This window comes from Pholis gunnellus, assembly GCF_910591455.1.
Source record: "Pholis gunnellus genome assembly, chromosome: 2".
Taxonomy (NCBI): Eukaryota; Metazoa; Chordata; class Actinopteri; order Perciformes; family Pholidae; genus Pholis; species Pholis gunnellus.
In genome coordinates, this window is record NC_136536.1 from 5,596,232 (window position 1) to 5,611,860 (window position 15,629).

Sequence of the window (15,629 nt, forward strand, 5' to 3'; positions counted from 1 at the left end):
ATGATAAACAAGATGTGGACCCACTCATTAAACAGCTCCATGAGCCACTACAGATAGAAAAACTACAGCGCTAACCATTTAGTACAATTTGTAGGCATTTTTACTCAACTTAAGTATTTGAAATGGACAGTACTTATACCTTTATATTTATCTGAAAGCTGTATTTACTGACTACTTTTCAGATCAGAATTACACACAATACAAACCAAACCCGTTGTTCCCATTGCCTTACTTTTATTGGCTTGTGACATTTTTCATATATATTATTTTACTAAATCCAGAGGTCCAATTATAAAATAAATCAGTGGGACTTATGAACTGGCGTCTGCTCAATGCGATGCTGGGATTGGTCCAGCTCCTCGTGACCCATAAATACTTATTTGTGAGAATAGAAAAGTGAAGAATCCATATAAAAAGGATATAACTAAACCAACAGTCAATCATTCAACCAGCACACAATAAAAAGTCTCCAAACCAAAACAATTTCAATTTATCATCCACAACTTTATTTCCATCTTGGGTATAAATTGTATAAATGAGCTTAAATCAGCAACCTGTCTTCAACCCTGTTGCCAGGGTCCCATTACATCGTCAACTCCTGCAAAAGAGAACAAAAAAAAAGATTTATCATCATGTGTGTTGATTAGTTATTTTCCACAATATAAAGAGATACTCTTTTCTCAGGACAGAAAGGTTGGCTTCAGTAAAATCAGAAGAACGAAAGTCACTGTGTTAATCATCACTGAAGAGTTTTCCATGCTCACTCACAAAGCTCTTAGTGAGCAATTTAAGTGGCTTTTTCTGTAACGACTCAGCCGTTTTACTCCCTCAATCTTACCATAATAGCATTGACAATGTCGTTGTTGTTGTTTTTCAGGGCGCGTACAGCCTTCGCTCGCGACACGTTGGCTTGTGACATAACGAGTTCGATGTCCTTGACCTCGACTCCGGTCTCATCCACCTGTAAAAATGACACGAGTAATTACTTGTTACATCTCATGTAAAAACGGTGTATTCCTTTATCTTCACTTGAATAAAATGACATCTTACCTCTTCTTCTTCGCTTTCCTCCTGTACTGTTGGCGTCTGTGTGTTTTCCTGGATGTTTGATACAGCTTCTCCCTGGACCTTGAATTTTTCTGCGGCAGCCAGCTGGGCTTGCTGGGAAAGATCTTCGATCTAGAGAACACAAAGATAAAAATGAGAGATTAAGACAACATTATTTGGCAGAACACTTTCAGTCGAGAGCTTTTTGCACCATTCTGACAAACTCAGTGGATCTTTAAAAATCAGTATTCTGCAGCTAGAAAGGATAGTGGGACAATCAGCTCTACAAGGGATGAAGACTAAAAGGTGGCTAGTATGGATGTTGGCTACATACCTTAGCTTCACCGAAGACGATGTATGTGTCTGATGCTGGGCTCTTGTAGACGTCTGGTTTGGTGATTACAAACAAGATGTTCTTTGACTTGCGAATGGTGACCCTGGTGACCCCCGTTACCTGCCTGAGACCGAGCTTTGACATTGCCTGCAAGAAACACAAGTCATTTTACAAATGTGGCCAATTTAGACCATCACAAAGAAGAAAAGTGGGAATTAGATTGTTTAAAACACTAAGAGCCCTCATTACCTTTCGTGCCTTCTTTTCACTGCGGCTCTGTTTGGCTTTGCTGACCGGTTCCTCGTCTATTTCAGCAGCAGCAGCAAGCTGCGAGAGACAAGATTCATCCATATTTTACATCTACAAAGTAAATGCACACCGAGGGATAAGGAGAGTTTGATGTAATGCAAGTCATTGTGTAAACACTTTCTCTTCTCAGGACAGAAAGGGTGGCTTCAGGAGGCTCAGAAGAACGAAAGTCACTGTGTTAATCATCACTGAAGAGTAAAGGACAAACATCCGTTCTTTTCCGTTTAGGTTCATGTCAACAGAGGACATGAGATTTAAGACCAGACTCTCACCTGAGCCTGCTGCGTCTGTGTCTGTGCAGAATCCTGTTCCTCCAAATCAGGGACTGAGTCATCGCTGTCCGACTCTGTACCGGATCCTACAAACAAAAAACATTTAGTCACAACATGCCAACAACTACATACATGTATATTTGAAAGTCATAAAATATGCTGCATTAATCCTGGGGAATGAAAATAGGTTAAACGGGTTTCAAAACAGGATTTGTTTTTACCCAGGATGATCATACACCCACCTAACATTTAAATAAAATGTAAAACTGCAACAACAATCAATTGATGTTGCAAAAGGGTCACTGTGACTTCAGCGATTTAACGTCAAACAGTAATCAACTCTCCTACCCAATACCACATTCAGACGATACTAGACATCTTCTTTGAGAAAATAAAGAATGTTAGACGTCCTATGATCGCACATAAAACGGCACAACATGGCAGACAGTATGCAACACAACTGCCTGTTTCCAACAACAGAGGCCTCCATGTCAGCAACTAAGTAGCATCTTCGAGAAAGGACAATACAAAACAAAGCTAATGTACACTTCACAACCATTACTTTTTAAGAGAACAGCATATCTAAGCATCTGAGCAGTTCCCAGAATGCAGAAGGAAAAACAGATGGCACAAAAGAAGAGAAAGAAGAAAATACCCTTGTCGTTCTTGATCACAGGCTCCACCTTGACCGGGGTTTTAGGAGGGGGAGGGGCAGGTTTGGGTGATGAGATGTGTTCTGAAGGAGTCTTACCAACTACCTCACCCTCTGGCTTAACTGGGGCCGGTTTAGCAACTGCCTCGGCAAATGTGAGTTTATGGGGAACTGGGGCAGAAACGGCAGGCTCAGCTACTGGTTTGGCAGGCGTGGCTATCTCAGAGGGTGCCACCTTAACCTCAGCCAATTCAGCCTTGCTTACTGGCTTAGCACAAATTACAGGGGCCTCCGCTGTAGCTGGTTTAGCCTCAGCAGCGGGCTTAGGTTCTGCAGCCTCAACAGGAGCGGGTTTAGCCTCAACAGGAGCAGGTTTAGCAGCCTCAACGGGAGCGGGCTTAGCAGCCTCAACGGGAGCGGGCTTGGGCTCTGCAGCCGGCTTAGCAGCCTCAACGGGAGCAGGTTTGGGCATAGTAGCCTCAACGGGAACGGGCTTAGCAGCCTCAACGGGAGCGGGTTTGGGCTCTGCAGCCGGCTTAGCAGCCTCAACGGGAGCAGGTTTGGGCATAGTAGCCTCAACGGGAACGGGCTTAGCAGCCTCAACGGGAGCGGGTTTAGCCTCTGCAGCCGGCTTAGCAGACTCAATGGGAGCGGGTTTGGGCATAGCAGCCTCAACGGGAGCCGGTTTAGCTTCAGCAGCTGGCTTAGCAACCTCAACGGGAGCGGGAGTGGGTTTGGCAACCTCAACCACCTCAACTGGAGCGGGCTTAGCAACCTCAACCGCCTCAACTGGAGCGGGTTTAGCAACCTCAACTGGAGCGGGTTTAGCAACCTCAACCTCCTCAACGGGAGCGGGTTTGGGCTTAGCAACCTCAACCGCCTCAACGGGAGCGGGTTTGGGCATAGCAACCTCAATGGGAGCGGGTTTGGGCAGAGCAACCTCAACGGGAGCGGGTTTGGGCATAGCAACCTCAACGGGAGCGGGTTTGGGCATAGCAACCTCAACGAAAGCGGGTTTGGGCATAGCAACCTCAACGAGAGCGGGTTTGGGCATAGCAACCTCAACGGGAGCGGGTTTGGGCTTAGCAACCTCAACGGGAGCGGGTTTGGGCATAGCAACCTCAACGGGAGCGGGTTTGGGCATAGCAACCTCAACGGGAGCGGGTTTGGGCATAGCAACCTCAACGGGAGCGGGTTTGGGCATAGCAACCTCAATGGGAGCGGGTTTGGGCATAGCAACCTCAACGAAAGCGGGTTTGGGCATAGCAACCTCAACGAAAGCGGGTTTGGGCATAGCAACCTCAACGGGAGCGGGTTTGGGCTTAGCAACCTCAACGGGAGCGGGTTTGGGCATAGCAACCTCAACGAAAGCGGGTTTGGGCATAGCAACCTCAACGGGAGCGGGTTTAGCAACCTCAACCGCCTCAACGGGAGCGGGTTTAGCAACCTCAACAAAAGCCGGTTTGGGCGTAGCAACCTCAACAGGGACAGACTTGGGCTCAATATCGATCTTGGGTTGGGTTGCTACCTTTACAGAGGGTGCAGGTTCCTGCATTTTAATTGGCCTCTCAGGTGGGATAAGTGGAGGGAGTTCATCATCAGCAGCTACAATAACAGGAGCAGATTTTGATGAAGCAGTCTTAAACTCAAATGATGTGGGGGGGCTAGATGCAAGAGTATCTGAAAATGAAACCGGAGCTGCCACAGCAGGCTTTGAGGTAACTTTAAAAGCAGCTGGGGCTGCAACTAGCTTCGCAGCAGCTGTAGGTTTAGCTTCAACTACAGTTTGCTTGGGGTTAGCCTCTACTCGTTTTTCAATCACTGGTGTCACCTTGCACTCCACAGGGGAAGGAACAGGCACAAACGCCTCTCCTTTCTTAGCTTTTCCTTGTTTGCCAGCCTTGACAATTTTTGGGGTGAAGCTTTTAGCCTGATGAGCAGAAGAGATGCCAGGTGAGGAAGCTAGGGGAGATGGCACAGCTGACAGGGGGGTAGTGGAAGAAGTGGATTTTGGTGAGGTGGGAGAGGAGGCAGACATAGAGGAGCGTTTTCTTCTGCCAGGGACAGCCTTTGGGGCAGAAAAGCCCTGCGCACTCTTGGCATCTTTGCCTTTGGGCTTTGCAGAGCCAGAAGCTGCCTGAGGTTTCTGGGAGGAAGCTGGGGCAGGAGGTGTAGCTGAATAGAAAAATCAATCTTTACATTTTTGGACGGGAAAAGGGGAGGTCGCACTCATGCGGGTTAAATGATCACAAACCAAGACGCAATCTCCTTGCTTAGGGGTTAGGAAAACGCCATACCTGTCTAACTTTAGAGTTCGATGCAAACGCCACTCAGAATGCACAGTCCATACTACTTACTTCCAAAAAGAAACCCACATTCTGTATTTAGTCAAGATGCAATTAAGACAAACGGGAAAATCCTATTTGCAATACATATCACCACATCATGATGATGCATAAAACACACCTGCTATTGTTCCACTGAACTGATGTTTCAAGGTAGATCTGACCAACCATTAGACAAGTGAATTAACTTTTCTTAAATGCAAGTACAGTTAAGCATTTCCTTTCAAATAAAACGTATCACAATGGATACAAATATAACTTCAGTAAAACAAAGCAGTTCCTGACCATGCGTCATAAAAGGAAAATAAAAAGACTGATATCTACACCTTTAGCATAGACTTCATCACTTAAGACGCAGACAAAAAAAATAAAAAATTATTTTAATAAACCACATAAAAGAAGAAAACCATAAGGAATCAGACGCAATAAACCGTTGTCCATTTGAACTTGTATCACTCATGTTACCACCTGGAAAAAAGATCTGCCTAACCCAATCAAAAAAGGCTCATTGAAATGATCGCGACAAAAGGTATGGAGAGGGGGAGTGCTTGCTTATCAGGACAAACCAACCTGACAGGTGGCAAGTGGAATGAGGTGGTCGTTCACGTTTGGAGGACTCCTTTGACTGAACGGCCTTGGGGAGAATTGTTACAGCTTCTTTCTTCTCAAGATTTTCATTCTGAGTAGCCACGTTGACATTCACTTCAATAGGCAATACTTTATCTTCAGCGGCATCCGGGCAAAGATCCCTCGACTCTTCTACCTCAGTCACTGGGGCATCCGTTGCCTTCACATCTTCACCGTTTGCAATGACGTCTTCAGGAGGAGATGGTTTTGGATCATCAGGAATTTCTTCTGCCACTGCACTAGGATCGTCCTCAGGGACTTTTGCGTCAACAGAAATCTGCTCCGCCTCTTGGCTGGCCGATTCTTCAGCAGCAACAACAGACTCCTGACTTTGTACCTCTACAGTTGGAGCGGCAGCATGTGGCTCCTCTGAGGAAACAATGGGAGTATCAGCAGAAGGCACAGGCTCTTCAGGAACTGGCAGGTCAGCCAAGGCCCCTGCCGGGTCAGCAGTTGTGGGTTGTTGTGGGTCAGGTGTTGCCGCCAAATCAGTCCCTTCAGTAAGCTCGGTCTTTTCTTCGGTCGCAGCTACGCCATTTGCTTGATCACCAGTAGTCTGAACGCTAGCTTCTTCTGGGGAGTCCGCCTCTTGAGCAGGAAGAGAGGTTTCTGGAGGATTCTCCAGTGGGATTGTTTTGCTCACAGGAATGGCCATCTCAGGAGGAGCAGAAGAACTCAATACTCCTACAGCTGATTAAGGAAAAGTAACAGGAGTAACAGGGGGAAGGGGAAATCACAGTAATTGTTCGGGGAGCAATTCTAATTCAACGGAAATTTTAAAGAGCTTCAGGAATACACCGTGAAGTGAGAAAGAAATCGTGCTCCACATGTGGACAGAAACGATGAGTTTGTGAAAAGTTAATCGACGTGTTATCGGCTCTTGGTTTGCCAAAGTTTAAAAGGTGGGGGGTGTTAGGTGCAGTTCAGGAAAAAATAATCCCACATCCCAAACCCCATGCAGCTTCCATGTGAGATAAACACCAGAAGATCAATGGACAACTTTGCATGAAAATAAGCTATGCATGTATTTACTAAAGCCTTGAATTTTTTTGGAAAGCACAGTGTGTCCATTATTGTAATGCTCCATAGCAAAGTCTACAGAGCCAATACTTAACATCCAAAATCCCTTTGAAATCCATTTCAAAAAGCCTTTCATTCTAAGATGAGAGTATTGTAGTTACCATTAATAGTGTTGTGAAAAGATGCCGGCAAAAACACAATCCCTATGAAATAATGACCCATCATGTGACCTTATTTTAAGTAGTGTCCAGTAATGACCATCCCAGGTTAAAGAAGGGCTATGACATTATGGCCAAAATGACGATAAAGACTATTTCGACTGTCACGCCGGGAGCACCATTTCTTCCCACAGGGAGAGCGGGCAGAGCAGGCACAAGTCCACAGCCCCGGGGCACAGCCAGGTCCAGACGAGGGGCGCTGTAAAGCTTACAGTCGGGGGCACGAACGTCAACATCGCAGGCCAGCGTGCTCATTTAATTGTGGGAAGCCAAAATTGTGATCGCTATTCATATTAGATCAACCGTGTAACCCTAGGTTGAAGCTGCATCAGTATTTTTCCTATCCATTGTTATTTAGGACAAGCATTTATTGAAATGAGAAATCTGTCATCCGAGTCTTTTGTCGCAATGGAGTTTGTATTGCCAAACAATAACGTGATGTTATGTCCACAGTCTCCAATGCGAGAACAAAAATGTATCAAAACAATGACAAGTATGCGGAAATCTTTTTTTCATCCAGCACGCTAACCTGATACGCAAACACATCCAGGATTACGGATGTGTTCAAGTATCAGGCAAATCCATTGATCACTTTACCTAATTTTGGTGTAAAAAAAATAAAAAAGGGAACCATTTACAATATTCAGACTTATGACTTTCAAAAGATGTCCATTATGCAAAGTATGCTTTGGTGCCAGCTTATCACTTTAAAAAATAACTTAAACACATTTACTATCCTAACAATATGCGTTGAGTTTATTTGAATAGCTCGAAGTAAATAGGCAACTTTTAATCTATGCAAAGTGGGTTGAAGGCATTTTTTTTGTGCACAGGGAAAACAAAACACACACACACACACACACACACACACACAACACCATGCATTGTGTGCTAAATCCAGTTGTCAGTGCAAGTCACCACACACCATTGTGAGTTTGAGTAAATACAAGGAGGGGTCCTGGATTACCCTTTTCAAACCGAGGCAAACAATATCACCACTGCCGATCCCTCAGTGGTCAAACTACTGTTACAAATATCTCAACACATGGCCGGTGACAGTCAAAATAACCGTCACCTGTTACATCAGATAGGTGTCCGGCCAGCCGAGTCCGCTCCATGAACCAAATAACCTAAAATCATCCATTATTGGTCCCCTTACTCAACAAATAACCTCCCATAGACGGCCATTTGTTGAACATGTCACCCCGTTCGTTGAGTTCCAGGACCCCGTTGTTTTAATTTGCATGTTACATGCACGTTGAAGTGAAGTTTTAAATATACGAACCGGTCTCCACTTGAGGCTGCTGCATCTCCTGCTCGGTAACTGGGACCGTTTCTGTGGCTTCACCAGGCATGGTTGCTAGTGAGGAAATAAACAGTTTATTAGCTCAAAGCTAAAATCATAGTAAACTACTAGTGGTGTAAAAAAAAATGTAAACAAGATAACGTATGTGACATTTAGCGGATTAGCACGGAGTAGTGAGCCCATTCAGACAGACTTGCAGCTGGTTGAACAGGTGACTGAGCCCATGCTTTAGCTCCGTACTCTCTATTGGAGCAACATTTAGCTAACGTTAGCGTCTGTTAGCTAACTGCTATCAACAGGCTTAGCGAGCGGGGGAAGCTAACGACAAGTAACACAACCTACCGTTACATTTTACCAAGATTTAAAGTTGTCACAATTAAACCCTCACACTAATAGTTTCACAGCTCACTGAGGCCCTGAACAGCCTGCTAGTAAACTGGGAAGTCATGTTCCCCCATTTTGAGCAGGTAATCAGCGGTACAACGGGACTTATATCAGAGAACCGAGGGACGAAAGTGGACACATATCTGTACCGGCCTGATGACAGTACTTTACTTTAACGTATTAAACATTAAATACAGACGGGAATATGTGAAAAACGAGTGGATGATGTTGGATTATCAGAGGAGACACTCACCGACTTGGGACGCTATATCCAAGATGGCTGTGAGAGAGAACTTCTGACCTCAGCTTCACGGTAATATCCGGTTTAGAGGGGCACTTTCTACTTCCGGGTTATTTAAAAGGCACAATATCAGTCTTTTTTTTTACCATAAAAAATCTAATCACATCCATATACAGTAGTATTAAAGGCGTTGGCTTCTTGAAAAACAACAGCATTTTACTAAACTATAATAGATTACATTTTGAGTATTTTTACTTGCCTATTTTGTGCTACTTTATACTTCTTCGAATGTCAGTCAAGCCAACTGACAGCTGTTACTAGAAAACAGGTGACAGTTGGTTTGAGTAAAAGCAGCTATACAACAAAGTAAAAACACACCACAGCAAGTAAAACAAGTAAAGACATTAAAAACATCTACCTAAGTACAGCATGTACTTTTCATAACAGCATAATTGATCTATCTGGAGGTCATTTAAACTACTTTATATACATACCGTTGGGAAGATTAGTCTATACAGTGTACCACTGTTCATAAGAAAATGTTATGTTTCATATGTAAAACCTACATCTGAAAGTCACTATATTATTAGATAAATTGTAGTAAATTTGCTTAGTAACATTGCAGCACTATATAGAGAGATACAGGGGATACTATATACACATTAGTGGACGTTTAAATAGAGATTCTAATTAAAAGCACACCCAGGCTGAGAATACAAGACGTAATGCTTTACACTGTCGTTTGTGGCAAAACCTCAATAACGTCAGTATTTACAGGCTAGATACAAACAATGTACACTAGATGCCTCAACAAAACCTGGATGACTGCAGTTAAGGGGCAAATTAACCCCACAAACACTGGAGAACTATAACCCTAATTTCTGAAAAATAAATAATAAATATAAACAGACGCCATCATCCTCATATTTATCAGTGAGAAATATTGTTTATCAAATGAACAAACTAACCTAGCTGCTCGCTATTCCAGATAACAAAAACTAAATCTGCAAAACGTCTTGTGGTCTTAATAAAAGTCACTTGAATACAAGATTTCGAAAAAGTTGAACTATCAAATTTATTTTCACAAATGACTGTACAATAGAAAAAGAACAGGCAAACAGCATGACATTGGTATTCTTGAGTAAGGTGATAATTTGCTTATATTTTGTTTATTAATGTATCATTACAGAATCTCTTATGAGTGCAATTAAACACATTAGATGAAGTAATAAGGAGTTATTAACAATATGTGTCTTCTGCATCACGTCCTGGTTGTTGATCCAGTTCAGAAGTCTTTCTGAAGATCTAAAAAAAAAAAAAATGCATTACATGAAAGAATTTCTTAAAAGTCACTCTTCCCTCATTTCATCCACTACGAATAATACGGACCACTTTTTTTGAGAAGTTCTCCTTTCCACGAGCGAGCCAACCCATCCAGAAACTGATCAAAGTATTTCACATACTTCCCCAGGCTGGTTCGTTTGTAATCTGTCAAGAAAAGAACAATCAGTGAGCTTTAGAATAAACTAAAGAGCCCTGGGTTCTCATTGGTGGTTGGGGTAAAAATGAATCATCCTGCTTTTAACGACTAATTATCATAAAACAACATGAATTTGATGAGTCCTATCCTCTCTTATTATTGGAAGAGAAGCACATGAGGCCTCACACTGTTGTTCAGTAACGGCAGTGTATTTTCATATTGAATTAAGGTTCATGTCACAGTTGATGGACCACATTTGCATCATTTTGAATGTCTTTTTCCAGATTACCTTGTGTTGACCTACTTATAGGCTCTTCTGTGTACAACAATGAGCCTGAAATTTAGCTTTCACAATCTCACCTCTGATCTTTCGTCTCTCGGCTGCGTCCTTCTCGTTTTCCTTCTCCTTGGCGTCCTCGGTCTTCTCTTCGTCTTCGCCCGTCCTCGGTCGATCCAGCTCCTCACAGATCTGACTGGAAAATAAATAAAAAATAAAGTCACAACACCATCTCTGACGAACATCAAACGCTGCACACAGCAGAGCATTACATTATCGCTCACCTGATTGTGGGCACAGCAAAAGGATCAAACGTCTCTAGTTCTTTGAGGTCCATGGGAACAGAAATGCGCCCTGGCCAGAGTTGAAAAGAGAGAAGCCACAGTGAGACCATCTGTGTTGTATCCACCACGCCATCTTGATCAAATCCCATTAGATCTGCGCTCACCTGTTTTGGGGTGGACACTGAAGGGGCTCTTCAGCAAATGGTTCACCCCTTTACTGACGTTCACGTCGAGCCGCGGGTAACAATACTGCAGCATGATTTCTTTCTCAAAGTATTGGCCCTTTTTGGAAGTGCCCTGGGGGAAGAGAGATTACATCATTGTGCCTGTGTTCATTATAAGCCGTCTAGCTGTAATATTAAAAAATAAATTCAGGGTTAAACAACTCATCATGCGACGCGAACAGAATTACCAACCTGTTTCCTTTTGGCTTGATCCTTCACCAGCTTCCAACGGTTCTCTGGTTTCTTCTCGTTTTGGAAGTCCTGCTGTAATTCTTTTCTCACATGTGAAAGCTGGAGTTAAGGTCAAGTCCAGTTATTTTCACAAAGGTTTTAACCAAACAGAAAAAGAGATCATGCTCTCTTATTTCAGAATCACATTTCAGAGAAAAATCTTTTTTTCTCTCCACCCTAAAAAAGGATATCTTCCGGCGTGAGCGCCAACACTTTGTCGACAGATTCCTTGCGGCCCAGTATGTCCTGTTCCTGTAGTGCGTACCGGGGAAAGTATCGCTCCACCAAAGTCAGAGACTCCCTGTTGACATCACAGGTACAAGACTCTTAAACCCTTGAAGCTGCAAGATGTGTAAGAGGCAGCAACCTCAATGACAGTCGGCACATTTAGAGACAAACAGAACAGACTCAGCTACAGCTTCAAAAGTGACCGTCACTCTGAAAAGGATCGGATTCTTACCTGATGAAAGGATGAATTGGATCTGTGAGCACAACTTTCTTCACCGTCTCGTCACCTCCCTAAAAAAACAGCAGTGACTAGAACATCACAAAAGATGTACTCAGCAGTTTTGTGAAGAGAAGGGTAAAATATATCTGACATATCTAGTCAGAGAAAAAGCAGTTTTTGAATATTCTTTTCATGCGTATAGGTCTGCAACTAACCCTTATTTCATCACTGATTAATCTGACAATTTTTGTGATTAATCGATAAATGGCATGGTCTACAACCGGAACTGGGAGATAATTTATCGTCTTTTAATGGAATCATATTGAAAAGAAATCCCATCCAGATGTAGTGATACACAACTACGTTGTCTGAAATAATAACAAGCACATACTAAATCAAATTTCTCAGAAAAAACAATAATTTTGCACTAAAGTTCTTAATTAGGTTTAAAACGTTCAGTAAGTATCATACAAAACCATGTAGTTATTTCATATAACTATTTATTGAATTACAAAAAAAAAGCTATATATATATATATATATATATATATATCTCATTACCTCAAAAGTATTTAACTGCAATTTTGTGTTACTTATCGGCCATCAAATGTGTCAATGTATCTGAAATAAGACCAATTTATTGGTGGGGCAATGTTTTACCTGAGACAAACACACTGATGCACACAATGCTGAATGCAAAACTCTGCTGCTAATAAATACATCTGTGCTAATCATCTATAAAAAGGTAAAATACTGTTACCTTCACCAGGCTAAGGTATTCTGCAACTGCAGAGCGTGCGGCTACAGAGAGCTTCCTGGCAGCTTCATCACACACCCAGCAATGCACTCCTCTTCTGCCGGAATAAACCCACAGCAGCTGCTGGAAACCAAAGTCCTCTAGAAAATAGAAAAATAGAAAAAAAATTGAAATGTGCTTCATGATAATTCAGCAGAAAATCGAAGACAACGTGCCTCAAGAAACAAACCTCGAAGAGCTCTGTCTAGGATGCGGATGGCGATGGTCATCAGGATCCAGCACTTGCAGCAAATGTCTGCAGCACTAACATTAGAGCTTATGTTAGCTCAGTGATGTCACTGTCAAGACTGAATTGAACAAAAATAAACCATGTGATCAATTCACCTGCAGCAGCTTCTGACATCATCATAATCCGTCATATCGATGTCAAACACCAGCTCCTTCTCCAGGGCATGGAAGGTTCCTGACTTCACTGTGTTGTGTTGATTGGGCTGTGGGTGACAGACAGATGTATCCGTGATATGTCTCTTGTGACACACACACACAAACAAAAGAAGATGCATGCAAGTCTCACCCTGTGACTGTAAATGGCTCCGATGTCAATCTTGTACGGGTTCATCTTCTGCATTTCCTTCTCCAGCTCGGCCTGCGTACTGAACGACTGGTAGCGGACATAGATGTCATCTTTGAGTGTGAAGGAGAACTCTCGATTCTGAAAGTAGTTCTTCTGCACTGAGGTTGTAGAAGAAAACACAACAAATAAATATATATATATATATATATATATATATTTTAGTCCCCCAATATTAGTAAAAGTACACTAGCAGTAATGGAGGACATCCATCTTTTAAAATGACTTCTTAAAATACATTTTTAGAGACTGGCTTTTATATGATGTCGTCGCTTTTCTGTTTAATTTGTATTTGTTGATTTTACTAAATACAATTATATATATTTCTTTCGAATCAACTGTCTCACTGAGCTTTCTGTTGTTATTATTGTCTTGCTCTTGCTGCTTTGTCTGTCAAACCACTTTGTAAACTGTGTAAACTGTGTTATATAAATAAAGTTATTATTATTACTATTATGTTGAACAAGACAGACAGTAGTTAGTACACAATGTCACTAACATATGCAGCCAGCTATATCACAGATAACAAAACACTGGCTAAAGCTGCAGTCTTTTAACTAATACTACTTTAGCTAGCTTAACCAGGATACTCACCTCCTCCATAGTTCAGCCAGCGATAATACTGGGAGAAAGGGAACAGCCTTCGGTAGTAAAGCGGCAATAAGTCCGGTAAACAGGCCGAGTCATAATTCGGGGATGACATTATCTGACAATAAAGCACCGTTAACCGTTGTGTGAGTACGTTAAACTGCCAACAATAAGCTAGCTTTCTACCGCTACACGCTGACAGTTCTGTGTGTTGTTTAACGCCGAGAGTCGCGCGGGAAAAACTCTCAAGCAGAGGAGAGAGAACCAATGAAAACGAGGATGAGCCCGTGACGTCACCCAAAATTGAAGAAACGTTTTTTTAATGTTAGTGCTCGATGTTTTCTCTAATTAGCTTCTCTGTTCGATCAGCCAGCAAAAAAAGTAAAGACAAAAGGTAGTTGAACTTGGGTGGTTGCTGCGCTCCGCTCTATAAATAGACGTTAGTTGACGTTTACTGATAACCGGAAGTGAAGCCGGAAGTGTCGCCGACTGGTGAGAGGATCATGGGACGTGTAGTCATTTGACTCTGTTTCGACGCAATTAAATTAATGCAACAAATAAAAACAAATGGAAGAATTAAACATTAGAGAGAGATAGAAAAAGGGGGAGGCAAAGTCACATTTTTACACTTTAAAATATAATCTCAATTAATTTCAAAAAAGAGGAAAACAATGGACTTACTGTCTAATATATATGTATGTAGAACTTAGCTATTATCACAACATTGTTACATAAATACCAACCCAAATTTGGGACTGCCTTGAAATCAAGAAAATATATTTTGAATGACCATGATCACTCTAATCTTCTCCAGAGGATTTAGATGACAATAGATCTGTAAAACAGTCGTTTTTAATTAATTAAGTTTCAATGTCTTTCATCCATATATAAATAATTAAACTCATTGATCTGCTGTGAATTTGGGGGAAACGTTCAAGACTCTAGCTTTATGTTGTAAATGCAGAGTTCCTGACACCTGCTAAATACTGTCAGCACCTCAGATCTTTCTTTTTAGAAATCTGTTTCAGAGAAGAATTCTATAATCTCTCCAGCAACAACAACACAAATATTGGATCCTATTAAATGTGTTGTGATTTCATGGCTTTGTTGAGACTGTAATGTATTTCATTCACCTTTAGAGGGCAGTATAGTTTCATTGGAATATTTACAGAGTTGCCACACTGAGCCCTGTTGCAGGGAATGTGATGGTCATTTTTATCATGGCAGATAAATGGTTCTTAAACACTCATGAACATTTCTTTTCTTAAGGCGACGGGAAGAAAATACAGTCAAAATAAAAGATGACTGAAGATTACACAGGAAAGAGGTGAAAAACAAAAAAATAGACCTCCCTGGTTTTAGAGATGACCTAGGATGCAGCTCCAGATGTGCTTACGTTTTCACACATCTGTCTTCTATTGTTTCTTTTTGGCTAAATGTATCTAATTTATGCCATTCCCTCTTCATTCAGATACACTTGTATGCAATGCACAATGACACCCTTTGCTCTGACATTTGAAAAGGGCACTTTGGCAGTATAGTGGTGCCCCTTTTTGTCCTACCCACTAGTCACACAGTCTAGTGGCAACACTGATTGCTTAATAATGATGTGTCTTTTTTTACTTCTCTATTTCCAACCAGAGTATCAAACTCCATGTGACTGAAGTGGCGCTGTTCACACTGAAGGTTGAGGGCTGAGCAGCGATAAGAGCTCTTCTCAGTTATTGTACTTCTGATTTAAAATACCAGTCGCCCTTTGTACCGCGTCTGTACATTAAATGTGAGTTGTTTTCTCATTGTATTCATTCTGGCTCATCTCCTAACTTGTCCATATAAATTCTTTTCACGGCTTTGTCATTTCACACGAATGGAAATCTTTAAAATGGCAAGACACTTCGCATATAAACCATTTTCTATTTTCTATATCTTAACTTGCAGCATGTGGAATGTAAGAA

General features: G+C 41.9%; 2 protein-coding genes across 4 annotated transcripts; both read right to left on the reverse strand.

Moving 5' to 3' along the window:
- Positions 1 to 483: 483 nt before the first annotated feature.
- On the reverse strand, positions 484 to 8,814 carry naca (nascent polypeptide associated complex subunit alpha). 3 transcript variants are annotated; one of them, XM_079170972.1, is made up of 9 exons: positions 8,768 to 8,809; positions 8,110 to 8,184; positions 2,618 to 4,789; positions 1,963 to 2,048; positions 1,631 to 1,708; positions 1,382 to 1,528; positions 1,051 to 1,179; positions 839 to 961; positions 484 to 598 (listed from the first exon to the last, which is right to left on the reverse strand). In XM_079170972.1, exons 2-9 carry the CDS (start codon positions 8,177 to 8,179, stop codon positions 584 to 586), a joined length of 2,820 nt encoding a protein of 939 aa, XP_079027098.1. In that variant the 5' UTR covers positions 8,180 to 8,184; positions 8,768 to 8,809; the 3' UTR covers positions 484 to 583. The 3 variants fall into 3 exon arrangements, with proteins under 3 accessions (XP_079027098.1, XP_079027100.1, XP_079027099.1); XM_079170974.1 differs by lacking the exon at positions 2,618 to 4,789 and having other exon boundaries at positions 8,768 to 8,814; XM_079170973.1 differs by lacking the exons at positions 484 to 598; positions 839 to 961; positions 1,051 to 1,179; ... (1 more) ...; positions 1,631 to 1,708; positions 1,963 to 2,048 and having other exon boundaries at positions 4,691 to 6,276; positions 8,768 to 8,807.
- A 1,000-nt stretch (positions 8,815 to 9,814) lies between these two features.
- prim1 (DNA primase subunit 1) lies at positions 9,815 to 13,883 on the reverse strand. The gene is made up of 13 exons (XM_079181460.1): positions 13,681 to 13,883; positions 13,030 to 13,187; positions 12,840 to 12,946; positions 12,685 to 12,758; positions 12,459 to 12,595; positions 11,712 to 11,770; positions 11,441 to 11,552; positions 11,213 to 11,302; positions 10,961 to 11,093; positions 10,797 to 10,866; positions 10,596 to 10,708; positions 10,145 to 10,243; positions 9,815 to 10,060 (listed from the first exon to the last, which is right to left on the reverse strand). The coding sequence occupies exons 1-13, from the start codon at positions 13,787 to 13,789 to the stop codon at positions 10,041 to 10,043; spliced, it is 1,281 nt and encodes a 426-aa protein (XP_079037586.1). The 5' UTR covers positions 13,790 to 13,883; the 3' UTR covers positions 9,815 to 10,040.
- Positions 13,884 to 15,629: the final 1,746 nt, after the last annotated feature.